General features: G+C 39.4%; 2 protein-coding genes across 4 annotated transcripts; both read right to left on the bottom strand.

The window, feature by feature from the left end:
* Positions 1-514: 514 nt before the first annotated feature.
* On the bottom strand, positions 515-5,431 carry prkra (protein kinase, interferon-inducible double stranded RNA dependent activator). Of its 2 annotated transcripts, none has more exons than XM_079169856.1 (8): positions 5,263-5,431; positions 3,966-4,141; positions 3,328-3,409; positions 2,922-3,000; positions 2,565-2,682; positions 2,377-2,471; positions 2,097-2,259; positions 515-1,643 (listed from the first exon to the last, which is right to left on the bottom strand). In XM_079169856.1, the coding sequence occupies exons 1-8, from the start codon at positions 5,301-5,303 to the stop codon at positions 1,486-1,488; spliced, it is 912 nt and encodes a 303-aa protein (XP_079025982.1). In that variant the 5' UTR covers positions 5,304-5,431; the 3' UTR covers positions 515-1,485. The 2 variants fall into 2 exon arrangements, with proteins under 2 accessions (XP_079025982.1, XP_079025983.1); XM_079169857.1 differs by having other exon boundaries at positions 3,966-4,270; positions 5,263-5,359.
* An 898-nt stretch (positions 5,432-6,329) lies between these two features.
* On the bottom strand, positions 6,330-11,613 carry casp10 (caspase 10, apoptosis-related cysteine peptidase). 2 transcript variants are annotated; one of them, XM_079170561.1, is made up of 13 exons: positions 11,441-11,613; positions 10,808-11,096; positions 9,909-10,014; positions 9,623-9,758; positions 9,216-9,289; positions 9,007-9,055; positions 8,696-8,718; positions 8,578-8,608; positions 8,390-8,488; positions 8,207-8,292; positions 7,900-8,020; positions 7,293-7,803; positions 6,330-6,772 (listed from the first exon to the last, which is right to left on the bottom strand). In XM_079170561.1, exons 2-13 carry the CDS (start codon positions 11,086-11,088, stop codon positions 6,592-6,594), a joined length of 1,698 nt encoding a protein of 565 aa, XP_079026687.1. In that variant the 5' UTR covers positions 11,089-11,096; positions 11,441-11,613; the 3' UTR covers positions 6,330-6,591. The 2 variants fall into 2 exon arrangements, with proteins under 2 accessions (XP_079026687.1, XP_079026688.1); XM_079170562.1 differs by having other exon boundaries at positions 9,912-10,014.
* Between the last annotated feature and the right edge of the window lie 5,361 nt (positions 11,614-16,974).

The following is a 16,974-nucleotide window of genomic DNA, read 5'->3' as shown; positions in this document are numbered from 1 at the left end:
ACCCAACTGAGGAGGAGTGTGAGGTTCATTTGTAACAGATTAGTCAATTGACAAAAAAAACAGTTGTTGCAGGTTCAATGTTAACTTAAGCAGCAGCCTCAGAGAAGTTGACTTATTTTCTGACAAGAGTCATCTTCATTATTTCTCTCCGATTCTATTTGTGTAGAAACAAGTCAAATGTGATTATGCTGAGGATAAACGCATGTTGTTTATTACAACGTAGACCACAAACACAAGCGTAGTTAAACAAAAGTATCGTAATTGAAATCACAATATTAGTCGGACAAATGTCCTTTCTCAAATACACAAATAGTGCTCGGCTCTATAAATACTAGATGGTGAACAAAGATTGACATGCGCCTTCTTGTCTCTTAGTTATGAAACCACACAGATCAAGAGTGATTACATCAGTGCACAGGGCCTGGAGTAATTGCCTTTGAACTGATGCAGCGAAACACGCCGCCTCATAAATTGCTGGCCGTCAGGTGGTCGGCTCCCGCGAGAGACGTTCCATTCAATAACAATGCTGTTCTCAATACCGTCCATCTGTGCCATCATTCACAGAAACGGACACTTGTTGACATTTAGTGTTTATTTTCTGGATTCATACACATGTTGCTGCTGCTCTCCACCAGGGATGCGTTCCTAAACTTATTAAATACATCACACGGTATTATGAGGCACACTGAGAAAAGGAAACGGCAACAGAGCAGAAGGATGAGAATATGAATTTACATCTTTTATCTATTTTGAGTGCCAACCAGATACAGACCGCAGGGGTTGTACTGTAGATTGCATACCGACAGATGGAAGAATGGAAATGAGGGAAAAACTACTTTGACCTGTAGATCAAAATGACCAAATAAAAGACAAAAACATTTCTCTTTTACAATTCACTCTCATTTTTACAGTTTAACAGAAAGGCAGGTATCTCTGAAGCAAATTAAAAGTTTAAGATCTTCTATTGGCTCAATATAATGCTACAGAGGGGGGGGGGGGATGTAATTAAGAGAACAGGAACTTTAAAAACATTTGCATCCTGATCAGAAAGGTCCCATTAAAGCAAGACAACAAATGTGGATAAATACAACATAAACTTCTTATGTAGAAATGTGGAAGTGCTTCATATTATTCACTGCTGCTATCTCATTTACACATGTGCATTTGCTTAAATATAGTATGTTGGACACTCAAGTAAAACATGATGGTATTCTAACAACCTGAAGACAACATTTCGCTCATATTGGATTCTTAATGTTGAGAAGGTTCGTCACCTCACAAATACTGCTCGAAAGCTGCCTGATTCCAGTCAGTGTGCGGAGAGTTATTATGCATCGCGACCTGCTTTGTGACACATACTTTTATATAAAAATATACCTTGACCTTATAGCGTCCAGTGGCAGGAAGACGAGTGGTGAGTACAATCTACAGCCTGATCATCACTGGACCTCAGCTGGTGACGGTGACGGGTGAAGCGGGAGGTTTTTACTTGGTGGAGGCCATGATCTTGATGTACTGGAGGGCGCTGTGTGCCGCGTCGTTGTGAGCGTTGCTACAGGAAATGCCGGTGCCGTGGCACACGGTGACCGGCGAGGTGGACAGCTCCGCCAGGCACTGGTACTGGCCGTTCACCGTCAGCTCATCTGCAAAAATAAATCAAAAAGGGATTTCTTTGTGGGCTTTTCCATTCAGCTAATTACGCTTCCTCCCGTCCGCCAGCCCAGAAATCAATCCACATCTGCCATCATTGAGGATGCTACAAACCACATGTTTCATACCGTTTGTGGTCAGAAAACCCATTAAATGTATTTATAGTCAGTAATTATCTCTCTGTAAAGTACTTTTAGTGGCATTTCATTCAGTGTTACTGAATTGACATCAGCCTCAATGTTCACTGTCCGCTCTCCCACAGCTGTATCAGAGATCTGATAAAATAATGCTAATGCTACAAATGATAGAAATCCTTTAGAGTATTTATAGCTGGTTTTATTAATAACTCACAGCCGTTTTGTTCTGTCAGTGATAAACAGATTTTAACTGTCTACTGGTTGTTTTTCTATCGATAGATGTATTATCAGTGGTGTGTGTTCTCTCACCAATGTCGAAGTACGTGACCTCGAAGCCCTGCTCCTTGGACAGCTCCAACATCATCTGAATATAATCTGTGTTGGGAATGCTCAGCGGGTTTCTTCTCAGTGAAGATATATTCTCCGCCGATGAGTTCCTTAAGTTCTCAAATCGGACGCTTGGTTTCGGCGTCTGAAGAATGAAATGTAACACAAAAAAACAATTCTAAGACTTTTAACTTTAAGAGGATGTCTTAAGACGTGTTGCCTCCAGTGGTCACTTCAGAAGGGTGGAAACTATTTGACGTACCCATGTGATTTCAGAACAGCCGGACAGACTCTGAAGTTTGGACACCATTTTCTCCGCAGCTGCCTTCTTCGCTCCCTTTTTTGAATTTCCTACAGCTGTCGAAACATAAGACAAGAGATGAAGAACAGGAGGAACAACAACACAAAATGGCCGACACTTTAATAGATTTTACACAAAAGCACCCGCACCCTTCTCTGACAGCGACTCCATTCTACAAGTAACCGTGAATTCTCTCTTGTGTGGCGGACCAGCCTCCATTAAAACTGTGTATTCAGGAAGACGCCATCCTCTCTGCAACGCTAACTCCTGGGAGGAGAAATAAGAGAAAGCAATGAATGAATATTTATTGTGCACATAATAAAGGACATTTTGCTGCAAGACACTTTCCATCGCGGGTACATTTTTAACCCCTAGAAGAAAACACACCAGGCTTTCCCTACTTATGTGATTACTCTTTAATCTGAAAATCTTCAACTACATAAACACAAAGATTTGCTAATAAACCATCACACAGACACACACACACACACACATGATTAACACACCTGCAGTATCCCCACTGAGTTGGGATGGTTGTTTGTTTCTGCTACAACACCGTTACTCTCAGACTTCACGGGAACGTTCCTGATGAGAATGACATCACAGAAGTTACCAACCACAGCTAAAAAGCTCATAAGAGACCTGGTTCAAAGACAAGGACTCAACTTATTGCTGCAACCTAAAGATCATTTTCATTATCAACTAATCTGCAGATTACTTTCTCCATTTATCATCTCAGAAAGTTGTGTGAAATGCCATTATCACCCAAGCAGATACATAATACATTCAGTTCACTATTATAGAGGACACATATTTACATCACATACAAAAAAATTACTTAAAACTATTCAATCAATTATAATAATTACTGCCAATCAATTTTATGTCAATAATAATTTCAGCTCTACTCACACTTTGCCGGCATCTATCTGTAGAATATTCAGGGCAGCCTCTGCAGCCTGGTGTTTAGCAGCCTTTTTACTAGGACCCTGACCTGAAAACACACACACACACACACACACACACACACGCACACGCACACGCACACGCACACAACAGAAATGGTATTTTACAGTCTGATAGAAAATAGCACCACAGCCTCAAGTCACTAAAGAATAAATATGGTGTATTCTGGAACGTACAGGTTCACCCTCGATGCTACTGGAGGGAACATAAAATAACACAGAGACGAATCCGTCCCCTTTCAAGAGCAGACCGTTGTTTGAAGATGGCACATGTAAGCACTGGGTTATTTATTGTCACCTTCACACGCACAGCTTTGTAAATGCCTCTCGTCCACTTCTCTGGACCTGCACTGTTCTATGCCTGAAGTGAGACACCGTAGATAAACAAACACGGCATATAGAGGCAATATTCAAGCGTGTACTGCGGCAACAGACCGACGATGAAGCACGAAAGCGACAAGTAATGCGTCGGCAGCTGGAGGCGCTCTTTCTAATTCATCAACGTGTGACTTTCAAGTCAAATCGAAAGGCTTCACGGAGTGACAGGCAGCTGTCAGCACAGCAGGAGGCGGGACAGGGACTCACCTGTGCAGCCAACTTCTCCGATTGTCACGCTGAAGACAAAGTGGGGTTGGTGAGCCTCTCCTTCGGCCTTCTCCATCACGTACACAGGAAGGTTGCCACTTTTGGTGCCATATTCATGCAGGATTTGTATCGGTGTCTTCCTGGGGTTGGTCCTCTGCGTCTCGTGTGTATTCAAGCTGCATTGAACACCACAAACAGTCCAGATTAACTGGGGCGGTTGCTATTACGAGGGCTCGAGGCTGTCCTGCTGTGAAACTGGCAAATACTCAAGGTCTCAGTCCTCTGTGTGGTGGTGTTTTGTACGTCTGCAATAATGAAACATGTTCCACAATCTGTAGTGCATCAAACGATGGGATGACACGGCAAGTCTATAAGCATTAAGAAAACAAAACATTGAAGAACAAGTTTACATGCACACAGGCAGCAAGCACTGCGTCTCCATCGTTGCATCTAAAGCATCATCATGTTGACTTCAAACTGAATGTGATTTGATCAGATGTTTCTGACAAAGGCTATTATCATAATCATTATGGGGCTATTTAATTCAAAAGGATCTATTCTCTTCTACTTTTTTTGAATACTGCTGCAATTAAGCTTTTTAATTAACATGAAAATACACAGTACGTATACATTTATATACCAAATCCACACCTTTGCATGGCTCTATGACAGCATGCCTTCATATTCTGTGAACTACCATTGACCACCATTCAATTTCTAACTATTTGGCCTCAGCCCTCTTGCACTTTATTAATTAACTGAGGTCTGTTTATAGTTGCTACAATTAGTGTTTACTCTCTAACAAGACCCTACTCACACTCTTTTCTTAATAAATCATTTTCAATGAATTTTTCAACAAACATATATTGTTGGATATACATAATTAATCAAATTCAGAAACCAAAACAATTAAATATTAGAAAAGGAGGGAGAGGAACGGAAAGACACACACATGTATCTATCACATAGACACAGTTTTAGGACAACAGACAACATAAATGCATTAAATACACTGCGTGTGTGTGTTTGGGGGGTGAGATGATGATTCGCTAGAAACAATGAGGTAGTTTCCAAACATCCACAGCGTGTTGACAGTGAAGAAAACATTGAATTCGTGTCTTTAAAATCCTCAGATATACGTCCAGCTAAGCTAACGGTAGCTCCGCGTTGACGCAGTCCTCTCCTGTCATTCATACATTATTATTATTATTTTATTATTATCTCAGCCTGTTGAATACTGTCGACATGTTATTGTTTATTCATAGCACACGTTTAGAGTAATAATAAATCAACAAACCTTGTGTCCGTGGAGGCTGACTGATATCCTTCTTGAGACATGTTTGTGTCGTTTTGTTTGCGGGCTGACTAAAGACTATACTGCGGGTGAATCTCTATTATTCTGGGCATTTAGTTTTGTTATTGTGAAGGATGTGAAATGGCCTGAAAATGCTAACAATTCTTCATTGTAACCCGGCCGGGGGAAAATACGGAATGCACCTTCATATCAACATCCGGGTCACAAACGGGTCATCTGCATTCTAAAGTGTTTACCGCCCCCTGCTGGTGAAGGTGTGAAGTGTCTGCCTCAGAGTCTAAACAGTTCAGGGATCATTTGTTACTAGAGTTCAGTACATTTAAAACCTCCTCATATGTAATCTTAAAGACACTGGTTACTTTCATGGCTGGATATGATTTATTTATAACATAACAAGCGGCAGACAGAAAGTGTAGAGTTTTGGTTTGAAGTGAAAAAGTCCACGTTTTATTTTTGTTTATTTTTGTTGAGGGACACCCTAGATGAAATATGTGGATATGAATGTACTATATATGTATATATATATATGTCTGTACAGAATGTATATGTGTTTGTATGAACGTAGATGTCTCTGCATACCATGTAGCCCTTACCTTCATGTGTTTATGTTGTTTTGTTTGTTGATAAAAACATATTTTAAATGAAGTAAAAAAATAAATAATTGTAATTATAATTATAATTATAATAGAGCTGCAGGTAACAAGTATTTTCCTTTTTAATTAATCTGTCAATTACTTTTTGGATCAATTTATCAATAATTTTATCAATAATTTGATCAATAAATAAAATGGATTGAGATTAATGTGCCATTGATTGACTACTCAATTCATCAAATAATTCTTTGAGCACTATTTGGTGGATTCACATTATCAACTTTGTCGCACATTTGTGGCATTATGTAAATGTCAAGCTGAACCATGAAAGAGAAGCATTAAAGACTCAGCAAGTTACGAATGTAATAGACTGGAACAGAACATTTTAAAGGGCGCATTTACATGCACATTCACAACCAAAATGAAGAGAAATTACAAAAATAGTGTCACAATGGCAGTGCAATTTATTGCATCAATTGTAGAAAATTTCATGGATTTCTGATGTGTGGCAGCTGTTTGTATGCAATGATATTATTTGACAACAGCAACAATAATTCCATCACATTAATATCAAAAAGTAGAAATAGAAATCACGAAGAGGATGTTGGTTGTTGCATTTACATCTGGATCAATGTGAATAATTAGCTCAAACAGTTCATTGACATTCAACATGTAAGACAAAAATACTTGTGTCTCAGGGATCATCTGAGTGAGTCTATCAAACAGGCAGCAGATTATTGTGCGGCAGGCGGGGGGGAGCGGCTTCAGGGATCGGAAAGACCACTTTCTTCCTGAGAGAGAAGGCTGGCTGAGGCATCTGCTTTTTTTGACCGGTGGAATCAGTCATCTGGCTAACATCTGCATTTACCTTTGTCAGGATAGACACGAGGTCACAGGAACTGGAAAAAAAACAAAAGCTACTGTGAGATAGTGAAATAAAAAACTAAGAAAGACACCTAAAAATGAGATATTCTCTAATCTCAAACTATCACATATCAAAACAGTAATTCAAATCATTCAACTCATGAATATTCAAATCACTTACTTCAAGTAAAACTAGCAATAGCACTCAATAAAAATACTCCATTACAAGTATTAGACCTGCATTTGAAATGTGATATAAGTATAGTTATAAGGCAGATAGTATGGAAGTATTAGCGACAAAATGTACTCATTATGCTGAATGGTCTCCGTCTGTGTATATTATCATATTATTGGATTATCATAATTGAAGTAAGAATATGTAACAGTTGCATTCATTTTATGGTTGGTGGAGCTAAATTGAACTATTTCCCATACTGTTGGGTAGTCAAATAAACAAGATGAAAAATAGTCATTAAATATAATACTTGAGTAAATGTACTTTCCACCACAAAAAAATATATAATTTAACAATATCTGATGTTTTGCTTCACTAACCTTGGCACCAGCCGGACAAGGTTTTGGCACAATGACTGAATAAACCACGTGCCCTTTGTCTTGTCTCTGAAAGAGACGAAAGAAGGAAGGGTGGACATTGCCAGCAGGAAATCTGCATCGGACGGGATGGAATCAATAGCTTTAGAAGCATCGCTGCAAACAGGACTGCATGCAGGACTGCATGCAGGACCATCAGCACAAATGTTGACAGCCTTCTGCTCGCTGGTGCCCTGGCAGGCCTGGATGAAAAACAGCTTGGGTTTTTCTGCCAAAGAGGCGCACTTTAACCCGTTGAAAGGTTCCTTCAGCTCCTCAATCTTGACGATGAGGCCGTCCACGCCGTACACACATCCCTCCCTGCCGTGGCTGAGGACGCAGCATACCAGACAGTCCATCTGACTGTGGCTTCTGCTGCCGAGCTCCTGCAACGCAGACAGCATCTCCTCCCTCTTACAGTCCCTCTTTATCTCTACCTCAAAGCCGAGCCACGTAAACACTTTCTGCAGACACTCTGGAAGACACACAGTTAAGTGTAAATTACAAACATGCAGCGATATGCCTGAATACAGACTGAGCACCAGTTTGCACCAATTACATATAAGCTTACCTTCATCGAGTATTGTCCCCTCCCGGTTTTTGAGATAATGCATGGAATTAGTGAAGTTGTGGTTGTTTACTATCAAACAAATACCCCGCTTTGCTGCATTCATGGGATATTCTTCCAAACCCTACAGAGAAAAATCCGTAACCCAAGACAGGATTCAGTGTAACGCTTGCACTTTGATACAATGATGTACTTTTTTTGCCACAAGTAACGTGTTTAAACAATAACTGTGCTTCTTCACAACAAATGCAGTGCCACATTACTTGAGCACATGTACTTGTAGAAGAAATGATAAAACGCTCAAACACACCTCAATGTTTGTGTTTGTAGTCTGAGACGTCTGTGGTTCAGAGGAGGCCTTCTTTTCTTGAGACGTTTCCACAGGATCTATCTTCACTAAGGGACAGATGATTACGGGCAGAAATGTCATTTGAATAGTTATAAGGTCTGACATGTAATTTCTTCACAGCTTGACACAGAAACACAGAAAGACCTTTGAAGGAGGCACAGCGGCTTGTTTCAGTGTTCAAACCACTCAGTCCAAGCGTCAGGGCCTCACACTCATCTCCACCAGGAAACACATTTGGCAAATCTAGGAAATTGATACAAGAAGATTCAGAGTAAATCCATCCACTGCACTGCACTTACAATGTCTCAATTGTGACACAACACAAGACTCACCCATAGAGGTGTTGGAAGTATACTCGTTGGACTGTGTGTGACACAAAATACATTTTCCTTAAGACACAGAATATGTCAAAATGTATTTGTCATAGAACTTTTAATGGCACATTCTCACCTCAGCCAACGATTGGAATTCTCCTGGGAAGAAAAATGTAACAAAATGACTAAAAATACAATATATGTTCAGTGTGTAAAGTGCAATTATTGTAGCATTATAATTAGAGATGTTTGAGAGAAAGAAAAAAACATTACGATAGTTAAAGTAAATATGGATGCAACATCTGCCATTTGAAAGAAAAAAATCCATCGCCTAAGTTTCATGTTTATTTGTTTTATAACTTTGTATCTCATAATTATGTCACACTGTACAATATTTTAATATACCACACCATAGTGTTTCAAAATGATCTTAAGACATCTTTTTACCTGACGGTCCACACGAGGCACACCTCTCTGGACCTAAAGATTCAAGGGCCTAATAACAAACGCAGCAAAAACAAAGCAAATGGCTACACAGATAGAATACAGTGTCAGTAACATGACGCCTGTAACTTCATGTCAATGTGGCCATACAATTATCGTAGAGATCTGTCACAGAAACTCAGATGGATTCAAAGTAATATCAAAGAACGTACCTGGTTTGGTGCAATAGGGAACGACTTAGACCTTGGTCGGCCTGATTCTTGAGCTACAGGACTGTTGTGAGTTACTGTAGTTAGAAATAACACAAGTAAGATTAGATGGAAGTGATATAAGAAATGTATGCAGTTTGTTAAGGTTCAGGTAAGGGTTAAGATTAGGTAGTGGCTGTGCTTAAGGCGAGAGTTAGTATCCGGGTAATTCATGTTAAAGTCAATGCAATGTCTCCTCAGGGGGCTTCTTGGAGGCCCTGCTGTTTCCTGTGCTGCTTCTCTCACCTCTCAATTCTGAATTAAACTCTTTAAAAGTAAACCTACTGTCTCCAGTGTCTGCTTTGTATCCTCATTCCCACATTTGTTTTTGCAAGTAACATTTGCAATGCGACTATTTTTCTGCATCTTACCCTGTTGTGCTTTAAACTCGCTGATCTTGTCTTTCAACACGGGACAGACTGTGGAAATGATGTTCTCCAGTAAAGTTAGATTATTGTCACTGATGAGGTCCTTGTGCTCCATCGCCAGGAAGACATTTAGTGTAGGCTGAAAAGTTAAGCAAAAAATGTTTACCATAACGTAATTATGACGAATACTTTATAGCAGAAGCAGAATATTAAATTCGGTGTATGTCATATATAATTAACAGTAAAAATGTTTTTAAAAATGTATCTTTTAGATCAAGAATAAACTCACAACATTTTCCTCCAGTGTTTTACGTGGAAGACATTTATTTAACAAGAACTTCACATCTTTCAGGTCATCATCAGTAATCTCCTCAGACAGGTTGTAAAGCAGCTTCCTGGAAATACAGGCAAAAAAAATAAATGTAAGTAAAACTGTTCAATGTTGTCAAAGGAGGCCTGGTGCTTGACTGGACAAACAGTAGCTCACCATTCTGAGGTCACTGGATACATTTAGCAATGAGGATGCAACGCTGATTGGGATTATTTCCTATATTGAGTTAAGTAGTTTGATTTTTTTGATTAGTTAAATCATAAAGGCGTCATGGCTGATACCTATGCGCTTAAATGAGGGTCAGTAAGATTTAGAGCGTGTCAAATTATATTCAGAGATAATCAGAAATTGTCTCTTGTTGTATATTAGTAAACATGTAAAAGAAAACTATTAAAAATGAAAGTTTGTGAATGCTTAGAAAAGATTTTAGAATGTCTAAATAAAATGTGTGTATATTAAATAGACGGTGACAAAAAGACTAGAATAAGAATCTGTGTACATTATAGTATAGATTAAACTGTCTGTGATACTCAGCGTGCAAACTTCCCACAGTGAAGTTCAAAGTGCACGCTCATATTTAATTACAAGTACAAATTACGGCCCTGCTTTTAACTGTAAAATCTTTTGCATAACATCAACGCTGATATAATTTGTGCAAAAATTAGTTTCTGACATTCTCAAATTAGTTTCTGCCGCCATAAATCTTTTCTACACACTCACACACACACACGTTTATATACAATAACAGAGAGAATAACTTCTCCACGGCATTTCACCAGCTCAAAACTATTTGAATGTGGGGTTTTTCTATGAACTAAATCATGCTTGTTGCTTTACTTAACAGTAAAATATAGTACCTGTAAGGTGAGATGAGGCTCCTGGTTGTAGATGCTCCATCAGAGAGCTTGAGGTCACGTATCAGTTTGGTGCGTTGGATGATGAGGAGAAGCTCAGTGAGCAGGTGTGGTCGCTCAGCAGAGAGGTGGTCTTGATCCCCCAGACGAGAGAAGAGGTCACTGGCCGACTCCACTGTGTTCGGGTTTCGGCCCAGTAAGTCAGTGCAAAGAAATGCTAAAGCGCTCTCCTCGCCCTTACTCAGGGCCTTCCCTACTTCTAAGAGGAGCCTCTGGAAATCCATTTTGTGTGCTAAAAAAAAAAGAGATACAAGATAGCTTCACTCAGATGTCTGGTTTCTAGTATTTGGCTTGACAATTAACAGTATGTGGTACATCATGCCAGCTGTTCTGTCTCCTCACAGATAAACATTGATAGCACTGCGTGGTATTCTGGAGGAGCTTTTGTGATTATTTTGTTGTGTCAAGTGTCATAAAAGTAGCATAATCACAACAGCCTGACATGCCAGCACATGCTCACATTAACACTTACGGCTACATTTTCACTATCAAACATCCAACAACTTTGATTCGATTAGATTTCAGCTCGATGTAATCATTAAACCAGAGGTATCGACTTGAAAAAAAGTGTGATACCTGTTTGGAGATGAGTTTTCAGCAGGTCCGACTACCGAAGAGGATATGTGTCGTCCTCTTCAACATACTCGAGGTGAGTCAACTGTATACGATTGAAGACCACTGATACATTTATATATGAGCTATAATACACACGCCCGTAGGAACTTAGCGGAGACGTTGCAGGTCGGTCTGTTTCTCTAAAAAAACAAGTCCCAGTATGCTATTATAAGGAAGTACAAATCGAAAGTAAAAGAGCGAATGAGCGCGGCCCGAAGATCACGGAGCTGCTATATATAATAAATATCAGATACTTTAAGACTTTTACTCAAGTAGTATTTTAATAGGCGACTTTCACTTTTACTGGAGTCGTTTTCCAGGAAGGTATCTTCACTTTTGGGTACTTCATACACCACTGCCCAGAAGTTGACACAAGTCCCTGTTTTGTTTAAACCACAAAGCGGAACTGTCGGTAAGTCAGACATATTCTGACTAAAACAGAGGTGCTCCCAAAAGTTGACACCAGAAACGGGCACGGATTGAGTCATAACCATCACGCCTTTTTATGATCATTTAGTCATGCACCACCAAATGTTTTGTCTATTTTGTTTTAGGAAATTTGCTGACTCATTATAGTCTACGTCAAGGATGATCAACTTACAGCCATGACAGGCTACATTAATTTATTCTTAAAATGAACAAACAAACAAACAAGTAATCAAACATCATCACATACAAATTCTCACTTTTGATTGGTTACATATCACATAGGAACATATGATAGCAAAAATAAACCATCAAATATGGTTCAAATGTTTGATCACCATTTTGAATCAGTGTGTAAGGTGTAATAAGCTGCAGGTAACCATAGCAACAATAGTTCTTTATTCAGTGTTAACTCACCCGACTAAAAGGATTTAAACAAACTACGAAACTTGTTTTAAATGGATAACAATGTCCTTTTCTGATCGGCATTTCATTTCATTTCATATCTCTTGATAAAGATAATAAAGGCATCGGCTGAGGCCTCCACCCTGTCAGTTAATTTTTAGTTATCGGGACATCTTATGGTGTATCACCACTAATAAAGTAGCTTGTGTATAAGAAACTATTGAGAGCCACAGATAACCTTTAGGTAAAAATCATACTTTAAGTAGGCCTGTAATATCTTTAAATAAAAGTGAAATATTCTAGTTTTTCAGTGGGGAATGAAATATTATAACCTGGAAATAATATTAATTATTTGTAGTAGAGTGTGTTTGATCTGGCTTTGATCTTCAGGGTCTTGATGTGTCCTCTGGGTCTCACTCTGACACTGATCCACGCCCGGGTGTTAGATCCTGAGCTGTTCAATCTGAAGGACTCTATAAAAGACCCACATACATAGACACACACACAAACACACACACACACACACACACACACACACACACACACACACACACACACACACACACACTAATGCACTTTAATGCTGATGGTAAAGGTGAATTTCAACTACTTTGTGCACTTTATCTTCTGGGTATAGCTTGTGAGTAATAACTACTAGACATATGTCATGTGCCATATTAACGCACATCTACTATTATCCCTGAACATTGCACATATTCTCCTTACTATGAATTTATGCACATCCTCTGATAAATGTTTTTGCACATCCTGCACAAAGCTGTACAGCTCTCTCATGTTATTATATTGTAGGCAAACATATTAAAATGGACATATTTTTTATGTTATTTTTCTTGCATCTTTTTCATCTTTTTATATGTATGTTATGTTAAGATGCTACTTGACTTTTTGCAGTATATTAATAATATTAATACATAAAAAATACATAAATAAAATAGCAGTAATATGGCGCCATATAAGCTTCGACTAGTCCCACATGAAGAGGAATACCATGGAGACTTACTGTCAGTGATGAGGGAGTGTAAAGCGGTGGTGTGTCTCCGACCCAGGCCGTGACTCATGGACAGCACACAGTCCAGATAAAGGTCCCAGAAGACCCGGGCCAGGTCCCAAAACAGCGCCGTGTGTTTGCTGTTTTCTGACGACCTGAGGACCACCATCATGTCCCAGAAGGCGGGCACGGTGTCAGCGATCCTCGGGGAGCGCATCTCCAGCAGCAGAGCCGAGGAAGAGTCCCAGCACTGCGGGTTTGAGCGGTGGGCCGTCAGGGGGTCGCCGTGAGCCGGCTTCTGGCTATGCAGCGGCACGGCACACATGCAGCTCAGCACAAACACTGTGGCCACAGGTGTGTTTAGGAGCACTGGGACCATCTGCAGACGACGCAACAGGTCACATATTTCCATTGATTATCAGTAGGTTGAATTAACATTGCTGATTAGGCCATTCATTTAGCAATTTTAAAAGCTCAGCAAGTTAACACCTACAAACGGACACACGTTTCTCAAAACAAATGTTTTTGTTTTTTTTAGGAAATACCTTTACAATTATGCAATGTGGACGCTATAAGCTTAATGCATTTCATACAGCTACATATGCAAACATATAGGCAAACATATGCCCAATATCTTAATCCGTTTGTTATACAAGGTCCATACATTTTTTTTAAATTACAGGCTAATAATTCGCCCTACAAGCATAAGCTTTGACAATAATCATCTCTGCAGATTAGTTCTGTAATTAACCAGGAAACGTAAGAAGCGTAAAGGACACCAACCAATTGGTAGAACAGATCTGCAATCAACCAGAAAACGGAATAAAGGATCAAATATAAATAATAACAATATAAAAGTAGTCTAAATAAAGAGCAGTAATGAAAATAAATGTACTTACCACCAAAGCTGGGCCGACTAACAAGACTGGTGTTGATTGGAGCTTGGTCAATATCTGTTGGGTCCTGTTTGACGTCAATGCCTCCCTCCTTTGCGAGCAGTACTTGTGTACTTATTTGTATAAGTTCAACCTTTAAGAACATTTTGCTGCCATTATAAATTTTGTCGGAGACTCTTCGTCATGTGCAGGTAATCTTCTTTTCAATGCTATTTTGTTTATTTTTAGTTTGAATCTCTTTGTTGCATTCTTTTCCAATTATTCTTTTATTAATTTGCATTATGGAAAAAGTGGAAAAAGAACTGCTGAATTGCCCTTGGAAGGGTAACAAATATTATTACAAATGAGATTTAGTTTTCTTGTTTAATGAGGATGTGTTGTAAAAGAAAGGACATGTCTGAGGTTTGTTCTGCACACACTGATCAACTTGGTAAATCAGGAATGAATCCAGTGGCTCTTCCAACTAATTAATGATAAATACTTTTAGGTAGACTATCTAATGTGGTAGCTTCCCTGCTGTGTCCCAAAAAACAACAACATTTGAGTAAAGGGGTTTCTTAATACCACTTTGTGCAGATTAAGATCCTGCCCAACAAGAGAAGCTCTATATAACTTGTATGTCAAGTATTTGATTTAAGGCGTCTGCCGTCTGAAATAAATTGTTGCTTTTGATTCTTTTGCATTAAGAAAATCAAATTGTTCGTAGCTCAAATGAAGAAAAAGAACGTTTGTGACCATATCCACATTCAGAGCTTAAGGCAGTGGTATATTGTGCTTAATAAAAAGATGGCAGAAAACATAAGCAATCTGACGTCAGAATCTTGGGTGGTTCTGCTTTTTGTAAAAAACGAGCTGAGTCATTAAAGGCGTTTCAGAGAGTGATGCACGAATTACATTTCCATGCTTTTACTGAAATGTCACATGCATACCTGATCTCAAATGCAATTACTTTCACAGTGAGAGGCCAACACTAAATGCACGGAAGGTTTCTTAACCATTCATTCATTCTTCTAATGATGCAACGAAGCAGACTTTGTGACAATTTCCACTGCAAAGCCTAAATTATACATTTTAAAGGAAAACCATTTTCAGATTCATATTGAAACACAAAATGTGGTGTTACGGTGCTTCTAGACTGGAAGAGAGGCTGGAAGGTACAAATTATTGCTTTCAGATACTTTCAAATCAAGTTCTTAATCTTTTGTACTGATGATAACCAGGAGAGTTTTATGCTGATCCAAGTGAAACGCTACATTGTTGTTAAACTCTAAAATAATTCTGTGGGATGTTTTTTTTTTTTTTCTGAACTTTAACTTAGATTTATGCTCATGTAGTCAGAAATATCCAATATTATGGACCAAGTTTTCAAAGTCACAGGAATGTAGCCACAAACATTTTCAATATCAACTTTAACCATTTAAATATATCTGTCACTGTGTAATACACAATAATAATTGCTTGAACATTTGTAAAGTTGACCTCACATGTGTCATAACATGATGTTAGAACTCTTACACTCTCAAGCTCCCCAAGGAGGTCGATTGTTCTGTGGACCATGAAAACTGGTCCAATAACATCACAGTACCTGAAGACTTAAAGGAATGTGGGGACGCTAACAAATGAGAAAAACATCTGTTGCAGTTTGCTGTCGGAAACAATAATAAGACTTGTACGGGGGAGTTTTGGAGAAACAGTGGACCTGTGAGCGAGCAGCTGAAAATCGGACGATACTCAGTGGCTCCAAAGTGAACAAAAGATTTTTTTTAGGGCCAGTAAAACATCTTTGATTGACAATAAGAAAGAAAGATTGCATCTGGTGAAAAAGACATCCACTCTTTGTGTATCTAATTTCAAGTCTTTGGTCACAAGTCAAAGTCAAATCTCAAGTTTCTGATGTTTGCAATAAATGTTCTATCATCTGCTGCAGGAAAGCAATGGCAAACAGTGCCTTATTCATTGTGTGCACATTAGCTATCATCGGTTATGGCTAGCCTATTCATTTAGCCTTTGCAATCAATTCCTTTAGCTTTAGTCCTGTAAATGCATATCCACCCTGTAGGACGACTGTGAGTAGACTATGGAGAATGACTTTTGCCTCAAGGAAGTTCTGGCAAACCGTTAGACAACTCAGAAAACAATGCTTGGATCAAGACCCGTCCATATCCCTGGCAGAGGTTGCTGAGGCATGCAGTCAAAAAGCTCCTTGACACCAAGTGTGAACATCAGGGACAGTGGCTGTAGAGTGGCTTTAAAAAAGGGTGGCCAGATGGTGTGCTCCAATTATCGGGGTATCACCCTACTCAGCCTCCCTGGGAAAGTTTATTCTAGGGTGCTGGAATGGAGGCTCTGACGGATTGTCGAACCTCAAATCCAGGAGGAACAATGCAAATTCTGTCCTGGAACAGTGGACCTGCTCTTTACTCTTGCAGATCTGTTGGAGATGTCAAGGGAGGTTGTCCCTTGTCACCGATCTGGTTTGAGATTTTCGTGGACAGGATTTCAAGGTGCAGCCAGGGGGAACAGAGTGTCCGGTTTGGGGACCACAGAATTGTGGCTATCTTCTGTGCAGATGATGTGGTTGATGAGAGTCAGTACCTCCAAGTCTGAGGCCATTGTCCTCTGCTGGAAAACCATGGATTGTGCCCTTGGGGTTGGGAGTCACTGCCGCATGCACGTCAGGGAGTTCAAGTGTATCTTGGGGTGTTCACTAGTGAGGGTAAAATGGAGCAGGAGATAGACAAGCGGTTCGTTGCGGCATC

This window comes from Pholis gunnellus (genome assembly GCF_910591455.1).
Source record: "Pholis gunnellus genome assembly, chromosome: 12".
NCBI lineage: Eukaryota > Metazoa > Chordata > Actinopteri > Perciformes > Pholidae > Pholis > Pholis gunnellus.
The sequence above is the reverse complement of the archived record's forward strand: the minus strand, read 5'-3'. Positions and strand labels throughout refer to the sequence as shown.